Source organism: Hippoglossus stenolepis, chromosome 3 (genome assembly GCF_022539355.2).
Source record: "Hippoglossus stenolepis isolate QCI-W04-F060 chromosome 3, HSTE1.2, whole genome shotgun sequence".
Lineage (NCBI taxonomy): Eukaryota > Metazoa > Chordata > Actinopteri > Pleuronectiformes > Pleuronectidae > Hippoglossus > Hippoglossus stenolepis.
Genome location: NC_061485.1, coordinates 29,895,483 through 29,913,199, shown reverse-complemented (window position 1 = coordinate 29,913,199; position 17,717 = coordinate 29,895,483). Strand labels below are relative to the sequence as shown.

Genomic DNA, 17,717 nt, shown 5'->3' with positions numbered 1-17,717 from the left:
TTTGGCTTGTTAACAAGAAAACTCCAAAAGGCAAATCTGAATGTTAACATTCCCTTCAGGCACAGGCCTGGGATTGCAGAAATGTTACTTGAAGGAGGATATCAATGCAAAAGTCCCAGTGTTTATATTCGGCCCAGACTGGGGCCAGTGTGGAGCCAGTGTTCGGTAACAGGTCTGTGTTGCAGCACAAAGCTTGGAATGGCTGTCTGCCTGCTAATGAGCTGCTCTTTGTGTCCACTAGGGGCTGGACAAGAGAATTAACTCTCCGGCTGTGTGCTGGAGTTGGTGCTGAGTTCACAGAATAAATGCAGCTTTTACCTCTTGTTGTGTTGTCAGCTCCTGTTCTCGAGAAAAGAGGGGCTTCATCTATATTCACTGTTAATCATGAGGGAGAATCCATGGGAGGTTATTCCTTCATGGCAAATTCAGAGGATATCACTAGGGTTTGCATCCATGTTCAATAATTCTGCTGCAATCAGTTCACATCCAGTGCCTAAGGCCTTTATTTAAAGAGGTGGAAAGACCAAGGCGGTGAATGGGTGTGTGGATATCTAACTTCATACACAACCTGATGTGATTTGAGTAACTGTAATTGAACCTTCGTTTTCCAGCAATACTTTCACATCAATAATATATATTCGTATCTGGTTTACAGGGGGCCAAGACTTTTGTAAATCACACCATGACTTTATTCTACACAGTTTCATACCAGCTTTAGAAGAGTAAAGTTGAGATCCTGCTTTGGCAGCTCAGCTAGTGAAGAAGTAATATCAGTACATTACATCCAGTCTCCCCAGTGTTTCTATCCTCATGGACAGCCCTGTATCCCCATGCATGATGTGCTTTGAGTTGATGTAATGAGCGACATGGCCATGCTAGTTGTAAACATCTCAGACACTGCCAGCTCGCCGAGGTGTTTTTGATTGTTTGACAAATATAAGCCAAATAAAATTGTATGGTGCCAGGTTACAAGTCCAAATGAATGATAGTGTTTGTGCTGCGCACACTGACTCCAATACTGTTTATCTCATAATTCACAGTCAGGAAATGACTGCCAGAAACAATTAAGGAAACAAATGGTACCAAAAATAGAGAAGCATGAATTAAACTGCATTATTATTCTGCGTCAGAAAGGTGTTGTATTTATCATATTGTGAGTAAGAGCGGGGTGGACGCTGTTCTCCTCCTTGTAATTTGGCCTCTGTGTTGGTGGTGAATTTGGAGCTCTCTCCCCTCAGGTCTGATTAAACAAGGCACAAACAAGAGCTTAAACAGCTACACCCCAGCTTGTGGATGATCAGCATTCAATTTTACCTTCAGTGTGGACACACACACACACACACACACACACACACACACACACACACACACACACGCCTGCACGCACCACACGCGCTGGGAGAAACAAACTGTTTGCATACTGAGCTTTGCAGAAAATAGTGCGGAGAAATGAAAACTGCTACCCAGTGTTATCATTATTCATCTGATGATTTAGGGGCCAGGATGTGCTTTCCATTTCCCACGCAGCAAAGGTTGATGGGAAATAAAATCCCATTCATCAATGACACATCTTTATCTGTGATACCTGCAGCAAAGCAAAGAGAGGAGATGTGTGTGTGTGTGTATGTGTGAACGAGTGCACAAAGCCCCCCAATCACACAGACACACGCACACACAGCGCCTGTGCTCTCAGCCCCCCTATCGCGTGTTAATTTACAGTGCCTTTCTTATCTAGGCAGGTGGGTAAAAGCTGGCAGAGCAAGTTCTGAAGCCACACACACACACACTCAGCCCTTCCCCCTCCATCTTTCTTTCAACCTTCGCTCCTCTCGTTTATCACGTCTGGGAGGCTTGGGAGGAGGTTGAGATAAAAATGAGCCTTGGCAAGAGGCAGTCAGACAGAATGGATAGCTTAGCTCCTCAGCCAGCGAGCCCTGATAGCACCCTCACCTGCTCTAAGGGGGGTGGACAGGTGAGGCACCATGGTGGGAGGTATAGACCAGGTCTCTGATATAATGCAGGTGGAGGGTTCCAGGTTTCATGATTGATTTCATGTTCATGCTGGAATAGAACCAGATAATATAACACTGGCTGCCACAGATGTCCTGCTGATGGATCTTGGTTTTTCTGTTCAATGTAGTTGGTTTTACCATAACTACATTTTCAGTACGTATACATGCAGTAGCTGAGAAAAAATGTCTTGGAATAGTATAATAAAGATGGTTTAAATATCTTTACTCCTGTTCAGAATGTACATTCTGTTCTCTGAAGAACAGTTTTTACAGTTTGGTTGTATGAATTGTAAAAATTAGACGTGGTGGCTTCCGATAGTATTCACTTTTTACAAAGTTTATTGTGGTGTAGATCCAAGTTTAAATTGTTAAACCGGCTATTTTTGCCCTTAAATCTAACAGATGCACTGTGTATTTGGACCTCATATCTACTGCTGCCTCTTGACACTACAAGAACAAAAGACTGTTGGAGTAAATAAGTAGTTTCCACAACTCTACGCATATAATGGAAGAAATGTTGTTATTGATCTTAGAACAGTGGAAGTAGAGTTAAGGGCTCTTGTCTGTAGCAAGCCACACCTATTCACCCTTAACTAGTAAGACTTCAACTCACATGCTATGATTGCTGCCAAAAGAGGCTTCTACAAATTATTGGAGATTCCAGTTGTTGTAAATGTACAAACATTTCAAATAACAGGTTTTCACTTTTTATTGGCCATCTAATCTCATTATAACATACCAATTGTCTTTGCTCTCAACACCTTCTCATGTTGTGTCATGGATTGATCAAAGTGTGGGAAACTTCTCTCTGAGATTCTGCTACATGATTAAAATAAAAAAATCATCAGATTTCTGTAGTTGGCTGCCAGTAGTAGAACCTGACGTTGTCTTTGAGTGTGATTTTGTTTGTCTCTCTGGAAGCAAGATTAAGCAGCAGATTGCCGTGATTGGTGGAAATACGACCCAAGGAAGAACGCATTGATTTAGGAGCCGATTGGAATAAATGGGTAAGGTTTTTTCTTTTTTTTCTTTTCTTTTCTGTGTTGCCCAAAGAATAATTCAATCTGTGGCAGTAATGAGGGCTCACATGCTCAATGCATAAAGTTTGCTCTCACGTGCAATAGATTCAGAGTAAAGGATACACAGACTCAAGAGTAAAAGAGAAGTTTTCTTTCAGAGAGTCCATTGACACTCACACAACTGCAGCTGAAACTATGAGCTCTGACTGTCTGCATGGGCGGTAACAACTTAATGGATGATAGTACGAGTGAGTATGCAGCAAATAGGGCTCTACAGCAACTGCGCAAAACACAAATTTAGTTAGCTATGTTATTATAAGAAGTGTTAAATGTTTTTTTTGTATCATATACACACCCTCCAAATTTAAACTGCAAAAATGTACCATCTCTCCCTTTGCTTGTCAGTGCCTCTGCTGCCCTGCGTAAACATCGCTGCCTGTTGATTCAGCCCCTCCACCACCCCAGTGTCCACCTGAAGGCTCCGACAGGGGGGTTAAAGATATTTACTCATCGCTTCCCGTTATACTAATGTAATCATATCTGGGGATGTGAAGTCGGAGCCTAGACGATAAAACTCGAACTATGTTCTACTGCTGCAATAAAGGTTTCACACGATGTCTGACTGAAATGAGGTAATTTTGCTGCAGTTCAAAGGTTGTTAATATACAGCTGGAGATTTAAGCACATGTTTAAAGTTACATACTCAGTAAAACTCGTTACTTCCCAGGTTCTCTGTGCTACATTGCACCGCCTCTCCAAAATTTAACTAAATCCTTTACATCCATGTGAAATCTAAAGCTTATATTAATCTGTCATATGATATAGTATGATAAGTGATGTCATGCAGAGTTCAAAAATGAAAAATGTCCAGGTGTGTCTATTGATCAAAAAATAATTCATGATCATATGGTAGGAATGACATCATCATGACATCACTATGAAGTCAGAAAATAACATCATATTGTAGTAATGCATTTTGCAACCAATAACATCAGTGACTCAATATGCAGCTTATTTATATTAACCAACCATTCATCATCATATGTTAAATAACATCATGATGACATCATTATGACATTTTATATAATATCAAAAGTTAGCACTGACTGATTGAGGAATATGCAGCACACACACGGTATGCATCACCCCTCCCATGCTTTCCATTTAGTTTTGTACAAAGAGACAATTATTAAAGGCTTGAATAAGCTTACTTTGCTAAACAGCTAGCCCAAATGAGAACAAAGTCAACCTATATACCATGTATAACTCACTGTGTAACAGACAGAGCTGAAAACCAAAGTGTAAAAAAGATGATTTGTGGTTGTGGCTGGTGTGTGATGCAGTAACTTGTTTCCTCTCTCCACTGGTTGATGGCAAGACCGAAACTCACTCCAAGAAACCAGCTAACATGAGCACATAATGTCAGACTGAATAAATGAAGTGAAACAGCACAGCAGTTCAGAGTGTTAATCATGCTAATACAATCCCAAACATGTTTTCAGTTAAACCAGCAGACACATAGCAGGGCTGTTGCAAGGAGCTGCACTGGGTCCCCAGAATGTCCCTATGAAAGCTTGTATTTTTTAATTGGATTTCAATGTGCAATTGTTCTGATGCGAATGTGCATCACAGTTAAGTAGAGTGTGCATTCACGAAACAGCCGGCATGATACACTAGTATTATCTACACACTAGATTTCTGGAGGTCTATTTTGTCCACTACTCTGCAAACAGTGTGTGTAAATTTGTTTTGCCTCTGTTATTTGACCTTGGGCCCGACTTAACAATTCAGAATCGACCACACAGACTCCTCACTGAGAATATGTGTGGGGGAACTTATACATGTTTGACTTTGGATGTAAAGCACAAAACCGTGTAATGAGAGTGTACAGTGCACAGGGGTGTGCATACCCACATGCAGGAGCTGCAGGGTGACACACTCCAGCAAAAGACGTGCACTGTGCTGCCTGGCAGTGCTGTGCTTGGCATATTAACCACGGCATTAGCGTTTAAAACAGCAGGTACGGGAGCAGCAGGTCCCTACTTCATCATGCCATTCACGGGCCCTATTAGGCTACAATTACTAAATGGCAAGGCTTGTAAATCATACATCATTCATGTGGAGAACTCAGAATAAGCACTCCTCACCAACGCCCACTGCAACACAGTGAGCTGCTGAGAGGTACGTGGCAGAGGGGAAAGCAAAGGAAATGAAAAAGGATAGGAAGCAGAGAGTAGGGAAGCAGAGGGAGGGGGAAGGGAAAAGGAACATATGAGAAACAAGGGGAAATCTAAGACAAATTCTGGAATAGCAGCAGAGTGATCATGGGAGAAAATAGAGATAGGAGAAAGAAAAGAAAAAAGGAAAATTAACTAGGCTTCTCAAATAGTGTGTGGGTGCAGGAGTGGATTTTCATGACACCTATTTTAGATTAGTTTATTATTTCCAGAGAAGATTTTGTATTTCTGTTGGGGAAACAAGACCCGTAAACCAGACTGTGACGACACAAGGTGTACAAGAGTCTGAGGGGCAGGTTGGAAGGAAATACAGTGAGAATCAATCAAGCATCACACATTGATTTCTAACAACGCAGGAGCTTTCTTCAAACATTCTATAACCCCAAAAGATATGCAAAACCTTTGAGGATGAACTCTAATTTACATTTCCTCTAATTTAATAAGTTAGCAAACACTAAGTTTAGCTGATGAAGATGGGGCAGTCATTTGTGCAGCAGAGTCTGGGTCATGAACTTTAATATTGGCCGGAACTGACATTTTGAGTAGATGAGGGTGCTAACTGAAACTTAAGCACAAAATCCAAAAACCACAACTGCCAACACACTGAAAGCCCTAGAGGCTCAACACACTCATCCTCTGGGAACCATCCGTGCTTGTATAAGATATAATCCATCTAATATTTTATGACTCCACCAAGCCATGCTATCAGCATAGCTAAATAAGTAATATGAATATGTACAGCATGATCTGTATCGTAACTCACTGGTGGGACATTTTCTCTACATGAGGAGTGATTAACTGTGTCCCATACATAGAATATTCATGCAGGGCTCTCATAATGCCATATCAATATCTACACTACACACAGTGTACAGTACAAATTCAAGGAGAAACATTAACAAGTAGCAACTAAACAAATGTGAAGCAATATGCTTGGTTTTCTAACTTAGTGTGAAGCTCTCAGCCCAACCGTTTGATAAGTCTCAATATATGACTTGCCTTTGTCTGTCATGAGTTCATCAACAGTAAGAATATCAACTTTTGCCTCCGTATCAGCTGGGAACCCCGTATCTCACATCTCACAAACACTGAATTCAGGTCAGTTGAAAAGGGAGAGAAACATTGTTCCACAACTGGAAAAAGTTGACAAATGGGATGAAGTTTTGAATATTTTTCCACAATCTTGTCGACTACAGCAGCAGCAGCCCATAATGATGAAAGATGATTACAGGGAGACAAGTAAGTATGTCTTCATTGTACATTTAGATTCACTATTCAGCAGATTCTACATAAGCCATTTTCTATTGATCTCTTTAGTGCTGGTGAATCATTAATGAAAGCACATAACTTCATTTTATTTTGAGTGCAAATTCAAATCTTTCGACAAATACATCTTCCCGGGTGAATTTAGAAAAAAATATTTGTCAAATGATGCACAAGACTTCACGCTACAGTTTTCAATTTTTATCGAATAGGGCAGCAATAAAAACATGGCCGGCATAAATCCTCTCAGTGCACACATCATGTTTTGATTCTGTATATAGAGCGACATCGGCAGTGTGGGAGATACATACAATACAATAAAATAATGATTTTTTAAAAACATTTATTAAAATAATTTGACTGCTTTTAAAGGTCATCTGCAGTCAGTGTCTATACATCTATATGTCTGACAGCCCAACACATTATTGTTAGAATTGCTGGAGCACATACCCACCAGACTAACGCTTGCACACTTACAATCCTTTATGTTCTGTGGAGACAGACACAAGAATCAGTTTCTTTATGTATAGTATCTTCTGGATTCCTGCATCCATGGTGAGTCGAGACTTTAAGAGCTCCTTCAAGTTCAAATACACCATCGTTGTGGATTAATGTGCATAAGTACAAAAGAAAAAATATATATATATATTTTAGGGTTGAGATTTGTCAAGAGAGACAGAAAAAAGGTTTAATGCAATTTTAGGGATTAAATACCAACAATGTTTTCAGCCTGTTCTCAGCCTTTTAAATGTGAGGATTTGCTTGAAGCTCTCTACAGCTGTTAAGTGATGTTTTCTATGAACTATTCATAATATTGGCTCTAGCTCTCACCTGTAAGCATTTATTTTCAAAATCTTATGAGTAGTTATAGTTGAAAGACAAGTGTGAATCAGGACTCTTTACGTTAATTTACAGTTTTCCTTTTAAAGCGGCTGTGGCTGAGGGGTAGAGCGGTCGTCCTCCAACCTGAAGGTCGGCAGTTCGATCCCCAGTCTTTCCCATCTGCATGCTAAAGTGGGCAAGATGCTGAACCCCTCATAGAACAACTAAGTGCTCCTAATAGATGCACTGTATGAATGTGTGTGTGAATGGGTGAATGTAAAAAAAACTGTACTGTAAAGAGCTTTGAGTGGTCATCAAGACTAGAAAAGGGCTATATAAATACAAAACCATTTACCATTTAAAAGAAATAAGCCCCACTCATTCTCTTTTTATACACGATGGCGGTTGTAATGGGATGCAGAGAAGGCTGAAGGTCTGAATGTGCACTCTGCAGGGCTCGACCAGCAAATTACTGAAACCACAGGGAGCCAGAGGGTCACAGATTTAAAGGTTGACAGCAACAACGTAATTGGTGAAATGCGATTTTTCTGCAGTTAGCAGATTTTTAAGTTCTTCCCGATTGAACTAATGCTGAGCTTCATTTGAGAACGTTTCCAGAAACAGTGTGCTTGGTTACTTAGAATAATCCACAGATGTTGTTGAGGTCAGTTGATACTAAACAGCATCTCAGCAGAGAAAATCCCCAAACCTCTGAAGATAAAACTGAAGCTGTAAATATGTCTGGATATCAAAGCTGTAAGTGGAAACATATCCCTTATTGTGATAATGCTTGTTTAAGGTGCACACCCTTTTTGAATGTGTGCAAACACGTGCACATAGTGTATAGTGTGTGTAAATGCATGCATGTGTGTCCATATATCAGTTTTCCATCCTCTCCCTGCAGAGATAGCACTCTGCAATGTAGCAGCAGGCAATAATGTTGAACTGGGCGCTGGACTGCAATCAAAGCCTGTGTCCCTATCTCATTGCTGATGTGGCTGTATGGAGCAGCATCTGAGAGCTGAGAGCTTTACAATCTGATAAATGCAATTCCCCCTTGTCAGTGCACATGCAACACACATGTAGCAGAGGTATCTGGTCCCCCACAACAATCACATTATGGATAAGAAATATTTTCTGAACATTTTCTGACTGTGGTGAAATATATGATAAAATGTATTGGAATTGGCCAGATTAGATGACTGTGTGAACTGTGTGAATTAATGCACACTATGCATTTACCATTCTCAGTAAAAACCTATTCAGAACACAAAAAATGTGTATTCACAATGTATCCCACTGGAATCATAAAGCTGACAGAGTAAGAACCACCCTCCCTGAACATCAGTGATTTGTTATATCTAAAAGTACTTTTACTTTCTTGCTCCACAGACAGTTTCACCTTGGCCCAGAGTAAATTAATACATTCATCTCGGACAAGCACGACTGACCACAGCGTTTTGTTCATCAGTTAAACAGAAAACAGATGTGATATAGGTCCATGCAATGTTGGAGCCCTAGGCGAGATTTCAGATTGGCGCCACAAATGTGGAATAAGTACATAATTAAAGATCGGGAAATGTCATCATGTGGGGGCAAAAATCTGGGAGATTTAAACTCCAGGAGAACAGCAGGGAAATCAAAAGTATGGGATGCATTTTTAATCATCTATATATTATATAATATATATGTATATATATATATATTATATTATATATATAATATAATATAATATAATATAATATAATATAATATAATATAATATATAGCTTATATAATTTAATATCGATTTTCATTGTGTTTCCTGGCCCGATTCGCTCGCGGCGAGTGGAAAAAAATAGAACAGACCCCGAAACCATCGCTGCCGATCGCGATCCGGCCGCAGCGCTTCCCGGCGCTTCGCTGCCGGTGTAAACAGAAGGCCGACAGCTTTTCGTGGCGCTTCGTGTCGCTTCTGCCTCCAGTGTGTCCCCGGGGGTTAGAGGATGATGGTGTGATGTTACTGAATTGGTTAACATTACATGTATCACGTCATGGTAAATCAGCCTCTGTGCCGCCCTCTCAGCATTTTGCGCCCTAGGCAACAGCCTATGTCGCCTATGCCAGGAGCCGCCCCTGGGTCCATGTGACCTGTTAGTGTACATTCATCGATTATGGTCAATTCCAGTGCTTGATTTGTTACTATATACACTTTCCTGCGCATTACAAGCAAGCAGTAAGATAAATTCCAACATCGGAGGCCTGTACTATGAAGCAGGATTTGCAATTATCAGGGTAACTTCAGGTTTACTTAATAAGCTCGTTCACTTCTTATTGGGGTAAATCACCATGGTAGCTTATGCTGAACGGCTACACTGCTCCAGAGCAGGTTAAGTGGGAGATAAAAGATCAAGCAGTATAAAAGCTCCACCCACTGACCAATCAATTCCTTTGAAACATGACATCACCGTTCTTAGAGGATCCTGTGGAGCAACCAATTTTGTTAAAGGATCCCGTGGAGCTGAGTGGGAGTGTTCGAGTCTCTGTGGAGGACAAGGGTCTTCAGAGACGACTAAATCCTTTTACCTACTCTGATGAGTATCCTAATGAAAGATATAAATCTTCATCGGATAAACCTCTGTCAGCTGCTGGAACTGAAAATATACCAACCTGACATGTAGGAGCAACGTGCTCACAGTAACACAGACTGTCTGCATCACAGAGGTTTATCCTATGAAATTAAATATTTATTTGTAATGGGAGATATTTTACAGATTGACCTTGTGACAGCCCCCTCCCTCCCTCCCCTCTCTCTCCCTCCCACCTCCCTCCCTCCCCTCTCTCTCTCTGAGACTTGAACAGTCAGCCCTCACCAAAGTGACACTACACTGTTGCGTGGTGTGCACGCTCCTTAAAGGGAAGGATAAAACAATGTCTGGTTGGTTAAATCGATCTCAATCTCTGTTTCCAGATGCGCCAGATGCATCCTGTCACCAGAATACCAAATGTGCACATTCACGATCTGTGCATGGTACTCGAAAACAGGTCCATATGTTTTTATTGACTCATAATTGAACGTCTTCCACCACAGTGTGTCCTCAGAGTCAGTGCAGACAGTGTGTGAAACTAAAGCCCATTAAAGAGGCTTCGTCAGGTGATTAAAACATTTCATCTCTCATCCAAGAATCTTCTTCAGTTCAGGTCGAAGGGTCTTGTTAGTAAATAACAGATTCATATCTGTTCCCACACGTTATAGGTGTGTCATCGTCACATCATATATATTTTTTTCATAATGTCACTGGAGGCCTCCGTAACTTACACATCACACAATCAGAGACTTTTTACCAGCTGTCCTTGCTGCATTTAGCAGCTCTGACAGTGTCTCTTTTAGTCTTGCTGATGGGTTTGTGCTGCTCGTATTTTTCTAATATAACAGTTTGATCCTCGTTTGTGAAATATGTGGCTCTGCTGTCAGCTCACTTGTCCACACTGAATCACAGAATTTAGATTAAAGTAACATGTCGAATAATCTAATAAATTGCTTTAATATTTGAAAGTATAATACAATTTCCTTTTTAATAAAACACAAACCCAGTTCATAACAAGTATATCTGGAAATTAAATTAACACATTTGGACCAAAGTCTGCACCAAATCAGGCTGCCAATGCTGTGTGGGTGTGTTTAATTGTGTGTGTGCGTGCATCCAACAGATCAAGTCAATATGAGAAACCAGGCTTGATTTTCACTGCAACTTTATAAAAGTGCCACAAGGAAACTTTTCCTTGCTGCTCTCTCTCAGCTAAATCAATTGTGATGGCATATCATAAATTGGCAATTTTAAAACACACACCTAGAATGCTTTGTCATGCATTCACATAAGAGCTTTTGTGTTTTCAGCAGAATCTCTGAATTCCTCACCTGTGGACACGTAAGCAATATTTCTAAATCAAATAGAGGATAAATGCATCATTTCCACACTGAGCTTTCTCAGTCACTGACACAAAGCCACCAATATATGACTTTGTGAAAAGGTTTGGGTGGTAAAAAAAAGACTTTGGAGCGGAAGGAGGAGATTACAATATCAAGCTGATCTGTCAGCGTGCTGATCTGCCAAATGTCAAACAATACATATTCATCTGTTTGGCCAGCTATGGCAAAGAAGAAGCAGTCCAGGAGAGATCCAAACAGAGAGATGGCTGACATTTCAGTATTCAAGAGACTGACAGCTGCACATAAAACACACACACACACACACACACACACACACACACACACACACACACACACACACACACACACACACACTTAGACCAACCCATACACACTACTCCTTTATAAACTAGCTTTCACAAACCAAACTATTAATAAATCATTGGATGAAGCAACCTGTGAATTATTTTCTTATGCTGACCTCCAAGACATCGCTATCAAGATTATGTAATACCCATTGGCACTAGATGTAGCACTAGCACCTGAATCTTGGACTTCAGAAAATGTTTCATTAGCCACGCCTTCCCTTCCCTTTGTGTTCTCAGAAAGTGTTGCAATACAGTTGAGTCGTGAAGATCAGAGAAGGTGGCTACTGCACATACAGCCAGAAGTACAGCTGAATAAATGACTCTGTGTACATGAACGTACACGGGGTACACACATACAGACTATTAAATTAATATGTCATGTGTCATCCTCTGCTTGGTGCTCCTGTCAGTGTCTGAGCCTCTACATGAGATGCTCCACTCAGTGAATTGTGTTTGTAAAGCTTACTTCAGGCAGCCAAGACCACCGAGTCTCAGTGGGCCTGCAATGGCAGCTAGTTAGCATTGCTCTCATCTTTGAGCAATACAAAAAACATTTATTTGATTTGACAGCCTGCTTATGTTTCCAGTGATGAAAAAGAGGTCTCAAAACAAAATCTACATCCTAAAGAAACATCACTACTCGCTGTCAGATAAGGCTCATTCCTGGATATGTCATGGTTTGGTAGAATGAACTTGCCTCCACAGGATATCGTCGACTGTTGATGCTGTGTTCAGAGCCATCAGATCCGTTGCTGGGACCCCAATGAAACTCCACTTTTTCTGCCTTAAATCTCCCCGGTAGGCCAGCTCCCCGAACAAAGTATTCATCCTTCAGCATAATTGCCACTGGAGAAAAGACAGGACAGAGAAAAAAGAGACAGGGAAAATTGGGTGAGTGGTCATACATCACAAAATTGGCGTCTGTTGGCAAATTTCAAAGATTGCTGGAAACACAATCAAAACTTGTGCATGAGGACACTGTGCACTGTGTGAAACCTCTTTAAGGTCTGAGGAGACAGACAAAGGGATGTATTCAGAGGATGTGCTAAAGGTAGATACATGTTTATCTTCTAAATTTGCTCTGAATAAAACATGCTTACACAAGATAATTTCTGTCATTTTCCATCAGCCTCTGAGGCAAGTTCTCAAATGAGGGGCTAATTTGTCGAGCTAAATTGTTCTCTGCAGCCACTTCAAATTGCCCTTGCAGCCTCCTTTGTTATTCCATCACATATTGCTTAAATATAGTGAAAATTGAGAAGGGGCCTCATTTTCACATTCTCAAGTGGCTCGGAGAAGATTCCCGTGTTCTATTAATCAGTCCATCTGCCTCGATTTCATACTTCATCAGATAGTTCTGTGCCATCTCTGAAGGGAGATCTGGATTGAGGAGAGTGACCTTGTTCATCATTTTATCAAAGCATTGGCCAAAAGTCATGGATTGTCACATAGACCTGATGAAACAGACCCACTTTACATATATGCTTATGTCATAGCTCAATCAGAAATGTGCATTCACATTATAATCATATTTCTATTGTTCAATTGAATTTTATTTGTATAGCACCAAATCATAATATGCGCTATCTCAAGGCACTTTACATAGAAACAATTTAAAATAATAATACAAATGAAAACAACGATAATAATAAAAATAATAATAATAATAATAATAATAATAATAACTTTATTTGTACAGCACTTATCTAAATGAGATTACAAAGTGCTTCACACAAAATTCCATGGCATAAATGAAGAATCGATTGTAATAAAAGATATTCTGTTCAGTCCAATTTAAGAGCCAAATCTTAGCATAATAAGGTCGAGACCTTTAGTTTGTAGAGAAAACCCAACAGTTCCCACAATGAGCAGCACTTTGGCGACTGTGGAGAGAAAAATCTCCCTCATTAACTGGAAGAAACCTCGAGAAGAACCAGACTCAGTGTGGGCAGCCATGTGTCAGCTATTATAGCTACTATGTTAATGATGTACTTTGATGAAAGTTGATGGACAGTTTGAAGGGGTTGGCCCTTTATTTTCCCTTCCGAAGCAGCTCAGTAGTTGATTGGGCAACAGCAGTATTTGATTGACCCCTCTCTGTGTATGTCTGTATGTAAGTATGAATGTAAATAAGTCAACTTTCCATATTCACTGATGTTTACTTTGTGTTTGTTTGAGTCGCTCTAGAGTTTATGAGACACATGTTTAAACCTGCAACACCACACAAGACGTGACGTGCACAGTCATATCACCTGACCATATGTTTACTTTCTTCTCTGACAAATGAAATGAGAAGACTGCATCAATCAAATTTCAGCTCTGGGGAGGGAAGCGATGCAAGGTGAGGGGACTGAGAGAGGAACAACAGGTTGTAAAGAAGCTCACTTTTTAGGAGACAGGTTTGCGCTGTGGAATGGCAGCTTTTCTATAAATGTCAATTTTGGATGAGTTCCTCAGAACTTCTGTGATACAAATTGCTTATTTTGGTCCATTAGTGCTCCTTCATTCTGTGTCACTCATCTCTCCCCTCCTTCATTCGTGGGTTGCCCCTTTTCACACTTGCTTGGCAAAGCTAGAAGATATGAACAGAAATCACCTGCCAACTTCTAACCTTTGTCTACAATATTAACTTGGACACCCAAGCCTCCTCCTATGAGGTTTCCCTTCCTTTTACAAGGCAGCAATTCTTTCTTTCAGCACTAAAACCTTGTGGCCTAGAACCCTTGTGTCTTTGAATTTTCTTATGTTTTATTAGACAGAGCTGCAGATATAACTTTTTACAGGGTATTGACTTGGTCATATTGGAGAACTCAAAGCTGCTAAGATATGTGTGGTATGCCAGAACATATACATGGTCTGCATACATATACAAGTGATCTCTTCTCCACACTCCTCAACAATTAATATTAGTTTATTTTTTTATTTTTGGGGGATTATCTCTTTCCATCCATATGCTGATTTATTAAAGGTTAAGAAGTGAAAGTGGAGCTGTGAATAGCACCAGCATTATGTCTGTAAACAGAGCTGGTTGAGCAGGAGGTAGGGGGTTATCCAGGCCCTCCCTGCCGGATTTCACAGCTCCATCACAGCATTCAGTGGCAACTACATCAAGTGATCCTTCCACGGATAAAATGCTCATCTGTTGTTTAGAAACAGTGCAGAATCCATGCATAATTCATAGTAAAAAAATGCAGGGACATTTGTCTTTTTAGCCATGCATTATGTAGCGGGGGGAGAGCGGAATCCGTGGGTGCCATTTTGTGTCGCAGCTGTTGTTTGTGTTAGCATTTCTACATGGCACTTTACATGCTGCGGCACCCCAAATCCTTTTGAATAATGCTCTCTGTGTTTGGCACATTGCAGGTGGCCATTGCCATGTTCACTGTTCCCCCCTGTGGCTGCTTCTGTGGCCTTGGGGCAATGGTTTGAGTTGTCAGAGAATTTTTCATCTTGACCGCAATGATAAGGTCTTCTCTTTGTCATGTGTGGAGCTCACTCTCATCTTGCTGGTTGTGCCAATGGGGTGTCAGTGCAGGTGATCCTCTACCTGAAGGTCAGCTGGCTGGTCCACTCCCACAGGGAATGACAACACACAACGCAGTGTGTCTGCCTCGCCTGACTGAGCTACCTGCACAATGCAGTGATGATGGGACACACAAGGCATTTACTCACTCTCTGTGGCCCAAAAATGAGTAAAACAAGGGTGCAGAGGAGATTTGCAAGCACAGAGGGAGACATGATTCTCTCTTTTAATGGCCATATTGTAAAGTAATTTTAAAGCCATGCAGCCATTCTGAGCCATGTCAGATTGTATATAATGATGGACGAAATGACAGTTCCCAAAAGTGATGCTAAAAATCATCTGGATCACCCCCTGTCTGCAGTAACCTCCACCCTCTGTGTCAGCAGATGAGACATAGACCAAACTAAAAAGTCAAAGTGCATGTTCAATACATTTTTCCCAAACATGGTCATTTTAGTAAGTTCTTATCAAACTGATGTATATTAGAGTGTTCATGTTTCTGACAATTTTAGTTTTAATTAGTTATCTGAGGCAATATAAAATTGTATGAGAGCAAATGGTTGTTTCAGCCGGTGCTGGATACTGCAGCTCCACTACATGATCACCACTGTGCAGACTCTGGCTCACAATGACATAAAAAAATCAAGATGGAAGCACTATGTTACGTTGATTCAGCAGAGGACCCAAATGCAGGAGACACTGCAGCTTGGCTGTTGATTGATCGTTTGTTAGAGATAAACCAAACTAAACCATCTCCAAAGGGCAACAAACCGTGGTGGTAGATCTTTATCAAGGAAACAAAAAAGATAATACCTTTAATGAAAAAAGAAAAAACGTGAAACACGAGGAAGGACCGGTGGAGACTGATGAGGAATAAGGTGAACAAGGGGAACAAGACGCACAGAGACTTATACTGTATACACACTTGAACACAGGTGAAACACAGTAGGAACAGGTGCAGATGATCCCACCGACGGGAAACGGGACACAAGAAAGGAAATACAGCTAAAGACACACGAGGAGCGAAACTAAAAATAAAACAGAAAATAGAAACTCAGAATCAGAATGAACAACCAACACAAACCAAATCCAAACACAAGAAAACACAAACACAAGACAAATCCAAAAGGCTCTTCAGAAAAATAGAGCTCAGAGTCATGCCATACTCTTATCCAAGATATGCTTGTACAAAGGAAGAAACTGTTCTGAGAAGTTCTGATTGATACTATTGAAAGTGATATTAACTTGGAAAAGCTATTGTAGTAATAATATAACCCTATTGTTAACTCAGTGTTAACTTAACAATAAACCAAATAATATTTTATATAATCCTGCTACACCATTTGTGATAAAAGCAGGAGCATTAGTTCACACAGCCCTATAAATATACATGATTATCTGTTTAGCATCATCATTACTACGACTATGAACTGGTGCTGCAATCATTAATAGCATCATTATATCTATGCATGCATGTCATATCACTATTATTATTTTCATTATAACAACCAAAGTGCTTGATAGTTGTGTGGACTGTTGGGTTTCTCTCTAATCTTCTAAGGTCTGAACTTTTCTATGTAGTGACTTGAGATAATATGTGTTGTGATTTCGGCCCAATACAAATTTGACTTAATTTATATAAATATATATAAATATCATATAAATAGGGGAGCCGCAGCTTTAAATCAACATACATCTAGATTGCTCGGTTATAGCACCATCAGCCAACAGCCTTCACCTCTGCACAGAGAAGCTGTGTGATCAATGTTCATGATGGGTTTATAACTTTTGCGGGGCATTGTGAAACAATCACTAGGTTGCAATAAAAACAGCAAGTCAAACTGCATGCAAAAAATATTCTTTCTACATTTACAAGGTCGTCCCAAAGATGTTGGTTATTAAATTTGACTGAGAATGCTGTTGTAGTTCCCTGATTGGTTGCTCCAAATTGAGATTGAGTGCGTAGTTTTAAAAGTCCTAAACATATTTCAGAGTCTGATTCAGGAGGAAAATCACAATGACAAGAAACAAGCTGCTGTACCCTTTGAAATGTTACCTGCTGCCTGGAGGGAACGTCTGGAAGCTTAAACGTCCTTCTTATTCACAGCAGATATCCATCTCTTTCCTCTAATAAGAACTTATCAGAATGTGTCTGCAGCTGCTGTTGTGTGATTTGATCAATGTCAATGTTTTGGGGATTTTGTGTATGAAAACAAATATCCAGATTTAATCAGTATCAGCTCTGCGACTGTGAAGCCACACTGACAGACCTTTGGCTCTGTAAATGAGGGACAGCTGGGAGAATTTCCACCCTGTCCCTTTACCAAGCCAGAGTGATATTTGAAAAATTTATTATTTTCATCTTATTTACTATCACCTAATCTCGTGTACTTACTCTGAAGCAGCAGGAATTGCGGAACCCACTCAGTGACCTTCTCAGAATGGCAGCAAGGTTTTGATAATAAATATGACCTGCGATGATTGCTCAGGTGAACGTCATCTTTTGGTAGATTTAACCGGTTTAAGTTCAAAATAATTAATTCCTATGTTTCCTCCAAGATGT

At 40.3% G+C, this 17,717-nt stretch overlaps 1 protein-coding gene across 1 annotated transcript in view; it reads right to left on the bottom strand.

The window, feature by feature from the left end:
- LOC118104932 (receptor-type tyrosine-protein phosphatase gamma) overlaps nt 1-17,717 on the bottom strand; it is a 369,897-nt gene that overhangs the window by 109,656 nt on the left and 242,524 nt on the right. The window contains exon 4 of the mRNA XM_035152240.2: nt 12,329-12,477. Coding sequence (XP_035008131.2) covers nt 12,329-12,477 — 149 coding nt within the window. The remainder of the gene's footprint in view (nt 1-12,328; nt 12,478-17,717) is intronic.